This window comes from Oryctolagus cuniculus, chromosome 9, assembly GCF_051225735.1.
Source record: "Oryctolagus cuniculus isolate XC-2025 breed Fujian yellow rabbit chromosome 9, ASM5122573v1, whole genome shotgun sequence".
Taxonomy (NCBI): Eukaryota; Metazoa; Chordata; class Mammalia; order Lagomorpha; family Leporidae; genus Oryctolagus; species Oryctolagus cuniculus.
The window spans coordinates 46,512,972-46,526,086 of NC_142875.1; the positions used below are offsets into that span (position 1 = coordinate 46,512,972).

General features: G+C 35.4%; 1 protein-coding gene across 7 annotated transcripts in view; it reads left to right on the plus strand.

Annotated features, from left to right (window-relative positions):
- PCDH9 (protocadherin 9) overlaps window positions 1-11,241 on the plus strand; it is a 980,195-nt gene extending 968,954 nt beyond the window's left edge. For all 7 annotated transcript variants that reach the window (XM_002712982.6, XM_008260042.5, XM_051850628.3 and 4 more), the window contains one exon: window positions 9,069-11,241. In XM_002712982.6, the coding sequence (XP_002713028.1) occupies window positions 9,069-9,442 (374 nt within the window). In that variant the 3' untranslated portion in view covers window positions 9,443-11,241. The remainder of the gene's footprint in view (window positions 1-9,068) is intronic.
- The last annotated feature ends 1,874 nt before the right edge of the window (window positions 11,242-13,115 follow it).

Below are 13,115 nucleotides of genomic sequence, written 5' to 3' on the forward strand. Positions count from 1 at the left end.
TTGGATATTGTATTATGAAGCCTAAATACGATTTTAAAAAAATAATGGAAAAAATAGGAGAAACAAGGACAGCACACACACTCACAAATGCACACACATACCCACTGTAATACTCACACCAGCACAAGTACCCACAAAATTTCAAGACATTTATTAAAACCCAGAACTTTGATTCATATGATATATGTTAAATTATAATTGTTGAAAGTTTGTACTAAAAATAAATAAATGCAATTATATAGCAGTTAAGATAATTACATATATTAAAAATAAATTATGTTTCAAATATAAAATATAGCTCAGTAAATACAATTTTTTCAGTAATCAGAAATACTCCCTGATATTTTGAGTGCCAAGTATTTGAAGAAGAATCATAGATAATTTTTAGTCATATTTTGGCAAATGTCAATATTCAATTTTGGTAGTCCATTGAGACTTATTTTAACTAGCAGTAAAAATTCAAAAAGCAATTTAAGACACTTTCTCCTTTTAAAAAACACAATAAAATCAGTCAGTGGTTCAAAAAATAAGAGAAATGAATTATAAACTAGTCAGTGGTTTGCATGCATAGGATTGTAAACTTGTATAGGGCGACATCAGTCTTAGGGAATCAGCAGAATGAAAGCATTTCTGCAATAAATATTCATCATTGAATCTTAAAATGTGGGTGATATCTTCTTAAGCATTCATGACATTGACTGTATGGGAGAAAACTTGGACAGATTCTTTTATGTTTTCTCTTTATATCACAGCAATTGCTGGGAATTATATATAGTTCCAAAGAAAATAAAGTGAAATTTTCCTATTTAATGTCATGTTCTAAAATAAAAACTTAACAAAGCACAATGTAAATTAGATTTTTCCAACAGTGCACACTATATACACAAATTGATGTATGTGCATAATATTTTTTAAGTGTTGTCTTGACCCAGTTTTGTGGCATTGGCTAGGGACTGGTCCATTTTCTTTCTTGAGTTGTTAAATCCATATACCCCCGCTAACTTTCTAGAGCTCTCACACTTTGGGCTATGCTATTGGGCATCCACATTAATTGCCCAGGGGACTTGGTACTAAGTAATTTGGGATTGCTGCAATGTCCTTGTGGCTGAGAAATTAAATTCAATACATGGAAAGCCATAGAAACCTAGATAACCCTGCCCAGCTTCTCATAAATAAACTTCCTGCTCCAGCCTGTTGTTTCCCTGTTCCCAGGTGGAAAACCTTCTATGCCTCTGCCCAGTAGACTTCACTCACATGGAGGTCTAAGCAGCGCCCTCCACCCAGCAAAATTAATAATAATAAAAAAATCTGCCTTTCATCTAATAGAGTGCCTGTGTGTCTGTTTAGCCTGTGGAGGGATCTTTAAATTCTACATGATTGGCTACCTACAAGACTTACCTAAGAAGCTACAAAACTTCTTTGAGTTTGTCTGATGATTTTATCAAAATACTTCAAATTTCTTTTCACAAATGAATCAAGAGAACTGCAAGTCCCAAGAAGCAATTCATATTATTTAATGAAAAGAAACTTCAGGTGTTGCAAGTTAAATTTTGCACAATACACAAAGCTTTTACCTATCAGCGATCTCATCCATCTGTTATCTTTAAGAAGAACTTTTAAGGAAATGAAGAAATGATATACTTCGGACTAAAGCCTGTTACCTTGTATAAAGAGAAGAGTCTCCCAAAAATCATTTAGCTGCCCTCTGTTCACAGGGATACGTTTTCTCTTCTCTACTCTTTCCAGAGTAGAATGAAGTGCCATGAGGGTACTGTTAACATCTGTTTTGTTCACTGCTACAATGCTGGTGTCTGTCATGGTGTCAGCATATAGCATCTGCTCAGTAAATTTTGTGAAATAAATTTGTTATCAATTCTAACAGAAAAAAGAAGACAATATTATCTGTGTTAAAATTTGTGACTCAAATACATCATTCTCAATCAATCATCTCAATCAATCATGTTAATCAATGATTAACATGTATCAATTAAATAAAATGACCGTGTGTGTTGAATAAGGTTAATTTAAATAGAACCTTATATATTCCCTTTTTTGATGAGCTCAATAAAAATCTGATTTTAATGACTTTATGAGGTAGCTGATATTTTATTTTTTTCTTTTGGTGATATTAACAAGAAAGAAAATCTTATTAAATATGCTGGTTGGCTTATCTGGTCCAGGATATGTTATACATCAAGTTGGTGATTAGCTACTTTATCTCCATTGATGTCTGAAAGGAGTGAATGTATTTAACAGAGAAGTTAAATAATTTACATATTAACTGTCACAAAATATCACTAAGCAAAGGAATTTGCTGTTGAGGAAGTTTTGGTGTGAGATTTCTAAAATCAGCATATTCTATTATAATTACTTATGGTCTGCCTTAAGCAGAGGTATCTTTAATAATACTCAGAACATCTTCAACCTCATAAAATTTTAATTAACAATTAACATTGTTCATAGATCATCACTATTGCTTAGCAGTATGAGGGAATCAGATGACTGATAAGCCATTGTCCTTGCCATCAGTGAATTTTTGACCTGTGAGGAAACAAAAATAAAAACAAGTACATGCATAAACCCATATGAAATATGGGTTAAGAAAATATGGTGTTAAGGTAAGAGTTAAGGAAACTCAATTAATAAATTTGTCATTCATCAGTATAAAGGAAGATTTATGGGGCTAGCATTCTGGTGCAATGGGTAAAGTCGCTGCGAAACACTGGCATCCCATATGGGCACCCATTCATGTTGCAGCTGTTCTGCTCCCAATCCAGCTCCTTGCTAATGGCCTGGGAAAAGCAGCAGCAGATGACCCAAGTGTTTGGGCCCCTACTACCACATGGAGATGTGAATGAAGCTCCTGACTCTTGGCTTCCATCCGGCCCAGGCCCAGGCTATTGTGACCATCTGGGGACTGAACCAGCAGGTGGAAGACCATTCTTAGTCTTTCCCTCTCTCTCTGTAACTTCTTCAAATATATAAATAAATCTCCTGGCACGTTTCTAACTCTATCATTTGGGGCAAGTCAGAATGAGCATGTCCCAAATTGTACATCTTCTCCCTCTCTTATTCCCACTCATATTTAACAGGGATGTACCAATGCCATCTCACTAGTCAAAGTGATCAGTTTCAGTTCACAATTGATCATAATGATAGGATTAAGAGTCAAAGGGATCACATAAACAAGACTAGTGTCTGCTAAAACTGATAGAATTAAAAAGGAGAGAACGATCCAACATGGGAAGTGGGATACACAGCAGACTCATAGAATGGCAGATGTCCTAAACAGCACTCTGGCCTCAGAATCAGCCCTTAAGGCATTCAGATCTGGCTGAAGAGACCATGAGAGTATTTTAAGCATGGAAAGCCAAGACACTCTGGCAAAAAACAAAACAAAACAAAAAAAAAAACCACCTAAATGATCACTCTGCGAGTGAGATCCCAGTGGAAAGAACAGGCAATCAAAGAAGGAGATACCTTTCTCTGAAGGGAGGAGAAAACTTCCACTTTGACTATGACCTTGTCTAAATAAGATCATTTTGAGCGAAATCAAAAGGCTTCCATAGCCTTAGCAACTCATGACAAGAGCCTAGGGTGATTACTGACACCATAAACAAGAGTGTCAATTTGTCAAGTCAACAACAGGAGTTACTGTGTACTTACTCCTCATGTAGGATCTCTGCCCTTAATGTGGGTTGTACTATGTGATTTAATGGTATAACTAGTATTCAAACAGTACTTCACACTTTGTGTTTCGGTGTGGGTGCAAACTGTTGAATTCTTTATATAATATATACTAAATTGATCTTTTGTATATAAAGAGAATTGAAAATGAATCTTGGCTGGTGCCACGGCTCAATAGGCTAATCCTCCACCTAGCAGCGCCGGCACACCGGGTTCTAGTCCTGGTTGGGGCACTGGATTCTTTCCTGGTTGCCCCTCTTCCAGGCCAGCTCTCTGCTGTGGCCAGGGAGTGCAGTGGAGGATGGCCCAAGTACTTGGGCCCTGCACCCCATGGGAGACCAGGAGAAGCACCTGGCTCCTGCCTTCAGATCAGCGTGGTGTGCCGGCCGCAGTGCGCCAGCCATGGCGGCCATTGGAAGGTGAACCAACGGCAAAAGGAAGACCTTTCTCTCTGTCTCTCTCTCTCACTATCCACTCTGCCTGTCAAAAAAAAAAAAAAAAAAAAAAAAAAGAAAGAAAGAAAGAAAAAAGAAAGAAAAAGAAAAAGGAAAGAAAATGAATCTTGATGTAAATGGAATGGGAGTGGGAGCGGGAGATGGGAGGGTTGCGGGTGGGAGGGAAGTTTTGGGGGGGAAAAAGCCGCTGTAATTCAAAAGCTGTACTTTGGAAATTTATATTTGTTAAATAAAAGTTAAAAAAATTAAAAAAGAATAAACCATCCAGATAAAAGTAAGTAAGTAAGTAAGTAAATACATAAATAAATCTCAAAAAAATTAAAGGAAAATTTACAGATATCATCAAGATGTAGACAAAACCTAAACTGCTATAGTTAAGAAAGTTTGCTTGGAGAATGTAGCAAACAAGCTGACCCTTGAAGGAATCAGTGATTAAATGAAAATAGGCCAGGTCAAAAACATCTTCAAAGTCTGTAATCCTAATGCAAAAAACATGGATTGGTTTGAGCAGAATGTGTTATCTTTATGGATGCAATCACTGTGTACTCCAAAGGGAACCTAAAAATGAAAAATTACTTGGGACTTTTGAAGTGTGGCCAGATTATAGGGGCAAGGAAAGGCTCATAGAGAAGTTTAAATTAAATATCTAAGGAAGTATGTGTCCATTGGAAATTTGTGCGCGAAATAGTTTAAAGTAATGGATGTATGTTTAAACAAAATAAAACTGCTTCTGAAGAGATGTGAATCAAGGTCCTATGGGAAGACATTTTAAGGCTATTCTTGAGCAGATGTTTATATTAAAAAAGTGACTAAATTTTGAGTTTGCCTTTTAGCCATTTTTATTTTTTCCACATACGGTATCTATTCTTATATTGTCTGTGGCTTTTTGCCTGCCTCAGCAGATTTTTTTTTTTTAAGATTTATTTTATTTATTTGTAAGGCAGAGATACAGAGAGGCATAGGCAGAGAGAGAGAGAGAGAGAGAGAGAGAGAGAGAGAGAAAGTCCACCATCCGCTGGTTTCCGCTGGTTCACTCCCTAGGTGGCCACAACAGATAGAGCTATACTGATCTGAAGCCAGGATCCAGGAGCTTCTTCAGGGTCTCCCACTCGGGTGCAGGGGCCCAAGGACATGGGCCATCTTCTACTGCTTTCCCAGGCCATAGCAGAGACCTGGATTAGAAGTGGAGCAGCGGCCCTATATGGGATACTGGCACTGCAGGCAGCGGCTTTACCCACTATGCCACAGCACCGACCCCAGCAGATGTTTTTATATGCACAAAATAATTAGAAAGTTAAAGCACATTGATGTTAACATAAAGATATTGCAATTATGGATCATTTAATAATACTAGTTGTGCTAGTTTCAGTTTTTCAAGATAATGACATTTCAATTATTTAGTTCATTTAATAGTTTCTAAGAAAACTTGTAGGTATGTTTTTTCTATTATTTTTTTTCTCTGATGACTCTGCTTTTGAAAATGGTTTATGCCTCAGGTTGTCTTGTCTATCTACTTAACCTCATTGATAAAATTAATTCCTAATTTTTGGGCTATTACTTATCATGACTGTTTACTTAAAGGGGATAAAACAACCACAACCCCAGAAAACTGCATTCTATTCCTTAATCATTTGGTGTTGTATTTCAATAAATGGCCAATCTGCTCTTTTCACAATCAGAAGAGTTTACTTTTGAAATGCTTGTGAACACGTGTGTTCTATATTTCATGCTGGTGAAAAAAAAAACTAAATAGAAATATTATGATAATTTTTTCCATGTAGTGGCATCTCCATGTCATTCAGTTTGCAACTTGGCTTCAGCTGTATAACTTAAAAATCTAGAAAGTAGTTACACTCATAGGAACCATGCACTGTCGGGATGCAATTGGCTTCTTTATGTACTTATATCAGAATACATGTTGTGCTGACACTGTGGCATACATAGCAGGTAAAGCTGCCACCGCCTGCAGCACCAGCATCCCATTATGGGCACCAGTTAGAGTCTCAACTGCTCCAATTCTGATTCCACTCCTTGTTAGTCTGCTTGGGAAGGCCGCGGGAGATGGCTCAAATACTTGGGCCCCTGCACCCACACAGGGGACATGGAAGAAGTTCCAGGCTGCTGGATTCAGCCTGGCCCAGCGACAGCCACTGTGGCCATTGGGGAATGAACTAGCTGATGGAAAATCTCTCCTGTCTCTCTGTCTCTGTAACTCTGCCTTTCAAATAAATTAAAAATGAAAAAAAAAAATGCAAGCAACTGACCAGGTGTGCTTTGATTAAAATATTCTTTCAAATGAATACTTAATTTTTCCAATAAACCATTTATATCAGAATACATTTAAATTTTACAGAACAAAATTTGTGAAATAGTACAGAAAGTTCCCATTTACCCCACTCCCAACTTTTCCTGTTAATAACATCTTATATTAGTTACAATACATTTGTCACAATAAATGAACTATAGCCAGCTTCCCCTATAATTAATATCTCATATTCTTATGATAGCTTTGTTACAATTAATTAACCACAAACAGCTTTCCCTAACTTTCTTTTTTAACTTTTATTTAATAAATATAAATTTCCAAAGGACAACTTTTAGATTATAGCGGTTTTTCCCCCATAACCTCCCTTGCACCTGCAACCATCCCATCTCCCACTCCCTCTCCCATCCCATTCACATTAAGATTCATTTTCAATTATCTTTATATATAGAAGATCAATTTAGTATATACTAAGTAGAGATTTCAACAGTTTGTACCTACACCAAAACTCAAAGTGTGAAGTACTGTTTGAGTACTAGTTATACCATTAAATCACATAGTACAACACATTAAGGGCAGAGGTCCTATGTGGGGAGCAGGTGCTCAGTGACTCCTGTTGTTGATTTAACCATTGACACTCTTCTTTATGACGTCAGTAATCACCCGAGGCTCTTGTTATGAGCTGCCATGGCTATGGAAGCCTTTTGATTTCGCCCAAAATGATCTTATTTAGACAAGGTCATAGTCAAAGTGGAAGTTCTCTCCTCCCTTCAGAGAAAGGTATCTCCTTCTTTGATTGCCTGTTCTTTTCGCTGGGATCTCACTAACAGAGATCTTTCATTTTCCCTAAGTTTCTAATCCTCTATCTCTCCTAGTTCTCTAGGAATCAATATTGTATTTTGAGTTCTATTTTTTGAATTATTTTTAGCTCCCACATATGAGTGTGATATTTATTTTTCCATGTCTGGCTTATTTCACTTACCAGGTAGCCCTCCAGTTTCATGTATTTCACTGCAAATAACAGGATTTCATTCTTTTTCATGGATGAATAGTATTTTGTTGTTTATTTATTCCATAATTTCTTTATCCATTCATCTGAGATGAACACCTGGGTTGATTTCATACCTTACCTATGTGGACAGTGCTGCAATAAACATGGTTTGGCAGATATCTCTTTGATACAATGATTTTGTTTCCAGTAGTAGAATTGCTGGATCTTATGGCAGTTCTGTTTTTATATTTTTTAGGAATCTCTATATGGCTTTTTAGAGTGACTGTACTAATTTGCATTCCTACCAATAGTGTGTAAGAATTTCCTTTTCTCCATATAGTTACCAGCATTTGTTATTTTGTCTTCTTGATAATCAACATTATAACAGAGGTAAAGTGATATCTCATTGTGGTTTTGATTTTCATTTCCATGATAGCTTGTGATATTTAGCATTTTACATATATTTGTTGATCATTTGTAGTTCTTCTTTTGAAAATCATCTGTTGAGGATCTTTGTCCATTATTTACCTGGTTGATTTTTATTGTGGCTGATTTTTTTTTTTTTTTTTTAGATCCTCCTGACATACTTTGGGTGCTAATTCTTTGTTGGATAAGTAGCTTGCAAATACTTTTCTCTGTCGTGTTGTATGTCTCTGCACTATTGATGATTTCCATTTAGGTGCAGAAGCTTTTGAGTTTAACGAAGCCTCATTTGTCTAGTTTGGCTTTTGTTGCCACTGCCTTTGGGGTCTTATCCAAAAAAAGAATTCCCTACATCAATGACTTGAAGTGTTTCCCTTATTTTTCTTCCAGTAGTTTTATAATTTCAGGTCTCACATTTAGGTCTTTGATTCATCTAGAGTTGATTTTTTCATATGGTGAAAAGTAGGCATCTAATTTCATTCTTCTTCATATGTATATATAGTTTGCCATACCATTTGTTGCAAAGATTATCCTTTCTTCAGTATATTTCTTGGGCACTTTTGTAAAAAAAATCAGCTGGTGGTATATATGTGTACTGATTTCTGGGACCTCCATGCTGTTTTAATTACTGTATATTTGTATTATAATATTTAATTTCAAAAATTATAATAAATATTTTTTGTGATTTCATAGATAAAAATAAATGTTCAAATGGTAAATATCTTATGTAGTCATTTAGAGTACTAATTTTTAATGATGCTGTCTTTCAAGTAGTATGTTTGCTTTCCAAATTTGTGTTATATCATTAACATGTTCTTAAACATTTCACAAAAAATTTTCTACTTTTCAAAGTTCTCATAAATATGATCCTTTTTCCTGATAATTACAAGACTATAAATCAATGATAATTCATATACCATGGAAGGGTTGATCAATGATTATACATCATGACTCTGTTTACCGAAATCCAGCTTTTGTCTGTCTAACCATTTTCTATCAATCAATCAATCAATCAATCAATCAATGTATGTACCATTTCTGTATCTAAACAAAGGCTGGAGAAAGATAAAAAGTAAATATTACCTCCATAATGAAGAATTTAATCACATTTGCACTCGTCTTTTTAAAAAATGGAACACAGTATGTTTAAATAATATACTTTTCATGTAAAGATGAACTTTTTCCTCTAAGTTGATATTTTTAAATGAAAACCCTTACCACTGTTCTTATTCTCTCTTTTCCTCTACAGATGGGCCTCTAGGTCCCCGAGGGTTAGCTGAAGCTACAGAGATGTGCACTCAAGAGTGCTTGGTTTTGGGTCACTCTGATAATTGCTGGATGCCTCCAGGCTTGGGTCCATATCAACACCCGAAATCTCCACTCTCAACCTTTGCGCCCCAGAAAGAATGGGTCAAGAAGGACAAGCTTGTGAACGGGCACACCCTGACTAGAGCCTGGAAAGAAGACAGCAACAGGAATCAGTTCAATGACCGTAAGCAGTATGGTCCCAATGAAGGCCATTTCAACAATGGCGGCCACATGACAGACATTCCTCTGGCAAATCTGAAGTCTTATAAGCAAGCAGGAGGTGCCATTGAGAGTCCCAAGGAGCACCAACTCTAAGAGAAGGCTATATGGGACCTAATAACTTTAATCTAAATAGACATGCTAATACCGTGTGTGTCAGAGCTTTATGTATTAAATAGATCTCTACAACTATGCCCCTTATAGCAGGGATATCCATAACTTTGTGTTAGCACCATGGAGGATACAATGTTTTGCAGCATAAGAGAGAAGATAGTTCTACTAGCCATGTGATCTTGTTTGCTAGAATTGATCAAAGTCTCCAGAGATCTCTCCATTGTGCAAATTTTTTTGTTGTTATTGTTGCATTTTATTTTGACCCTGGACTGCTGCTATGAACAATAGAATATGCATTTGGAGAGTAAGAAAGTTCCATGGATTAGAGTGACTGACAAACATATCCAGTTAGAAATTGTGCTCTTTCTGTCATTGATTTATGCTGGGACCACTATACCTGACATTATACTTCAAACAAAACTTAAAAGATAAGCATTAAACCTATTGTGCTGTTAACAACGTTAGTGGACACTTGTAAGTCAATCAGTGTTAAAGTATTTGTAAATAGAAGCAAGTTATTATTAACAACTTTTGTGTAATTATAGCGTTCACCTAAAAATGTTGTAGCATAATTCTGTGTTTATGGTTGATTCTTTCCTTTTCTTTGATTTATCTTTTGTTGTTATTTTTGTTTCTTTTAGTGAGGTGTTTCTGAGTTAGTAGTCTGTCTTGACACACATTGTTCAAAAGAACTCAAACACTTACATTTTAAAAAAGGTTTCTGAAATCTAGCTTCTTGTACAATAGCTTCTGATGTAGGAGTTTTATAAAAAATAAAGCTGAAAGAAAAAATGAAAACTACACAAAAATGGAGGACTTGCACAAAAGCTTACAAATTCAGAACCTGTTTTTCTGATATCTTTATTTTTAAAGTAGGCAAAAACAAACTCACTTAATTAGTATTATTAAGTAAGAGAATAATGGGAAATATTATCCATTAAAAGTGATATGATATCTTATACCTTTCATTCATGCAAATTAATGTATCAAAATTAGTATATATTAAAAAAATTGCTGTTCAAAAATAGTTTCAATTGGACAAATGTGTGTCTACAACTTTGTTGAAATGGCAGAGTTTGTGTTGATCCTCATATACAATAATGTTGTAACACAAGTGTTATTAGACCATAGCCACAAAATATTTAATGTGTTGTGCCTTCATGATGTAACAGAACATTCTCCAGGTAGGGTAGTTGGGGGAAATAAAGGGATAAATCTCTAATTACTGCTGTTTAACTGTTTGTTATCATAGTTGGTCAATGCCTGGCCGGTACCAGCATATTGTCACTTAGGTCAAATCAACAGAGTGACAACTAATGTTAATAAGATCTCAGTTGCACGTGCAAACAAACCCAAATTCGAACATTCTTAGGAGGTTTTTGTTAAGGCATGACAGATGATTTAAACAAATAAATAGCATGCAACAAAATGTCTTTATTGAAAGAAGTGAAAGTTATCTTAATGCCACGGTTCACCATCAGTTTAAAAGTAAAAAAAATAATAAAACAAAAAATTTTAAAAAAATGTTTGCTAATCTGATAGTTAATTTGTTCTTACCAAAAATAAAATTACTTTGTAAATAGCAGTTCACATTTTTTCCACAGTATAATGGAAAATTATGGGTAGGGGTGCATTGCTTATTGAAGTAAATTTTTGTCGGTTTGTGAGGGGTGTTTGATGACTTTGACAGAATAAATATCTAAACAATTATCCTTGTTACTGCTTTGCCAGTTCTACGTTATTTACAATTATCAGCTCTTGCAATAAATGTTCTGAATTCCTGATTGTAGTGTGTTCATTCTTGGTCAGTATCCAAAGTGATTATTTGTACTCCAACTGTTGGATAAGTATATGTTGATAAAAACAACTTTTATTTATAAATCAAGGAACACTTATTGGGATTTAATACCTATGTTCTAAAAATAGAGTCCCAAGGTAAGAGTTAAATCTAATGATTTACAAAATCATTTTCTAGGAAAATTCTTGGAGATAGTTCATGGCTGAGTCAGGATTCACGTAAGATTCATCAATGTGAAATCTCACATCAGGGACTGGGCAGGTAACATTAATCAAGCTTGAGGATATCTTCTTGATTTTTTGCCTCTTTAGTCAATTTAATTAAAGCAACTCTCACTTATTTCTTTGTTGACTGAGGCAAAAGACATCTCTGGGATTATGGCCTTGAATCCTGAATCAAAAGTTCATTTCTATTTATTTCCAGTAAGGAAATGGGCTTAAAATACTTTCAAGGATATAAGTCTTACTCAAACATAAGTCATGTGTGTAAGACAGCCATTGCACCAATGTTGACTCAACTAGAATTTTAGGCTGGATAAGTAGGCCTGACTCTTCCCTGTGAGTATTAAGAAGAGTTGCAAAATGATCCCTAGAAGTCTGAGGTATTGAGGTAGAAATATTTGCTCGAACCATGAGCTGGATGTATCATTCCCACCCTTTATTCCTGGATAAACCATACCTCTGCTTCCGTCTGAGACAACTATAACACCACTGGTTTATTTCTTTCACAGGTACAGAGCCTGTCCCCAGAATAGATAACAAGTCCCCAGAAGAGTCCACTTTGAAAAATAACACACACACACAAACACACACACACGAACTTGCCTGAACAGTCCCCTTATCCATCACGTAAGTCATTGTAATCTGACTTGAAGACAAAAGTGTGAGAAAAACTAAACTAGTTGCAATTTCTCTTATATTTTTCCTGTCCTGTAGAGAGCAGAGTAGAAATGCCCTCCTCTCGGAGAGGAAATCAGAAGTTTGGAAAAGGAATTCGTTTTCCCCTGTCCACACCATAGTTCATACAGTAAAAATAGGATCTTCTCTTACCAATGCATTCAGTTATAGTCCCTACAAAATTTTATGAGTAATAACATCAAAAACTAAGCTGAAAAATTTACTCATCAAGTAAAGAATATACTCCTAGTGAATACCTTTAAATATTCACATTGCTTTATTGTATAGACATTGACTGTTAAGAATCATCATTTACCTGGAAATAAAGTGTATTTACATGACTTACAAGAGTATAATTGCATGAAACCTTTAAATAAATATTTTAGAGTGACTATCAAATACAATGCTATATACTAACAATTTTCTGAGTCAGTTATAGAAGTCAACTATATAAAGCTGACCTATTGAGTAGGCATTTCTATGCATACTCCAACATAAAATATATATAAAGAGTGGCCATTCATGAATGGACAACTGAGTAGTCATTTTGCTGCACTGCTACTATTCAGCAAATCTCATTCAGAATCTCATCATTCTGTAGCTAAAGCTAGAAATGCAGCTGAGTCCCAGAGCCATCCCAGTATTTATTAAACTGTTGAATAGAAGCCAGGAATGGTTAATTATTATTAGTGAGGAGTTTTGGCAGTGAGGAATGAAAGGGATGCCTTGTCGAACTCAATTCTAATGTGGGTGCCAGAGTGTTACTTTGTATGAAGGCAAACCAAACTATGAAAAGGAGGAATGGTGTTGTGAATCTAAAAATGCTCCATTGTTCTGCTTTGTCTTAAATAGAGCTTATCTTCTCTTTCTAAAGGAAGTTCCTTCATTGGTTCTTTTGAGAGAGACCTTTAAAATTCTACCAGTGTTCTTAAAGGCACAGTGATCACATAATATGTTCTCT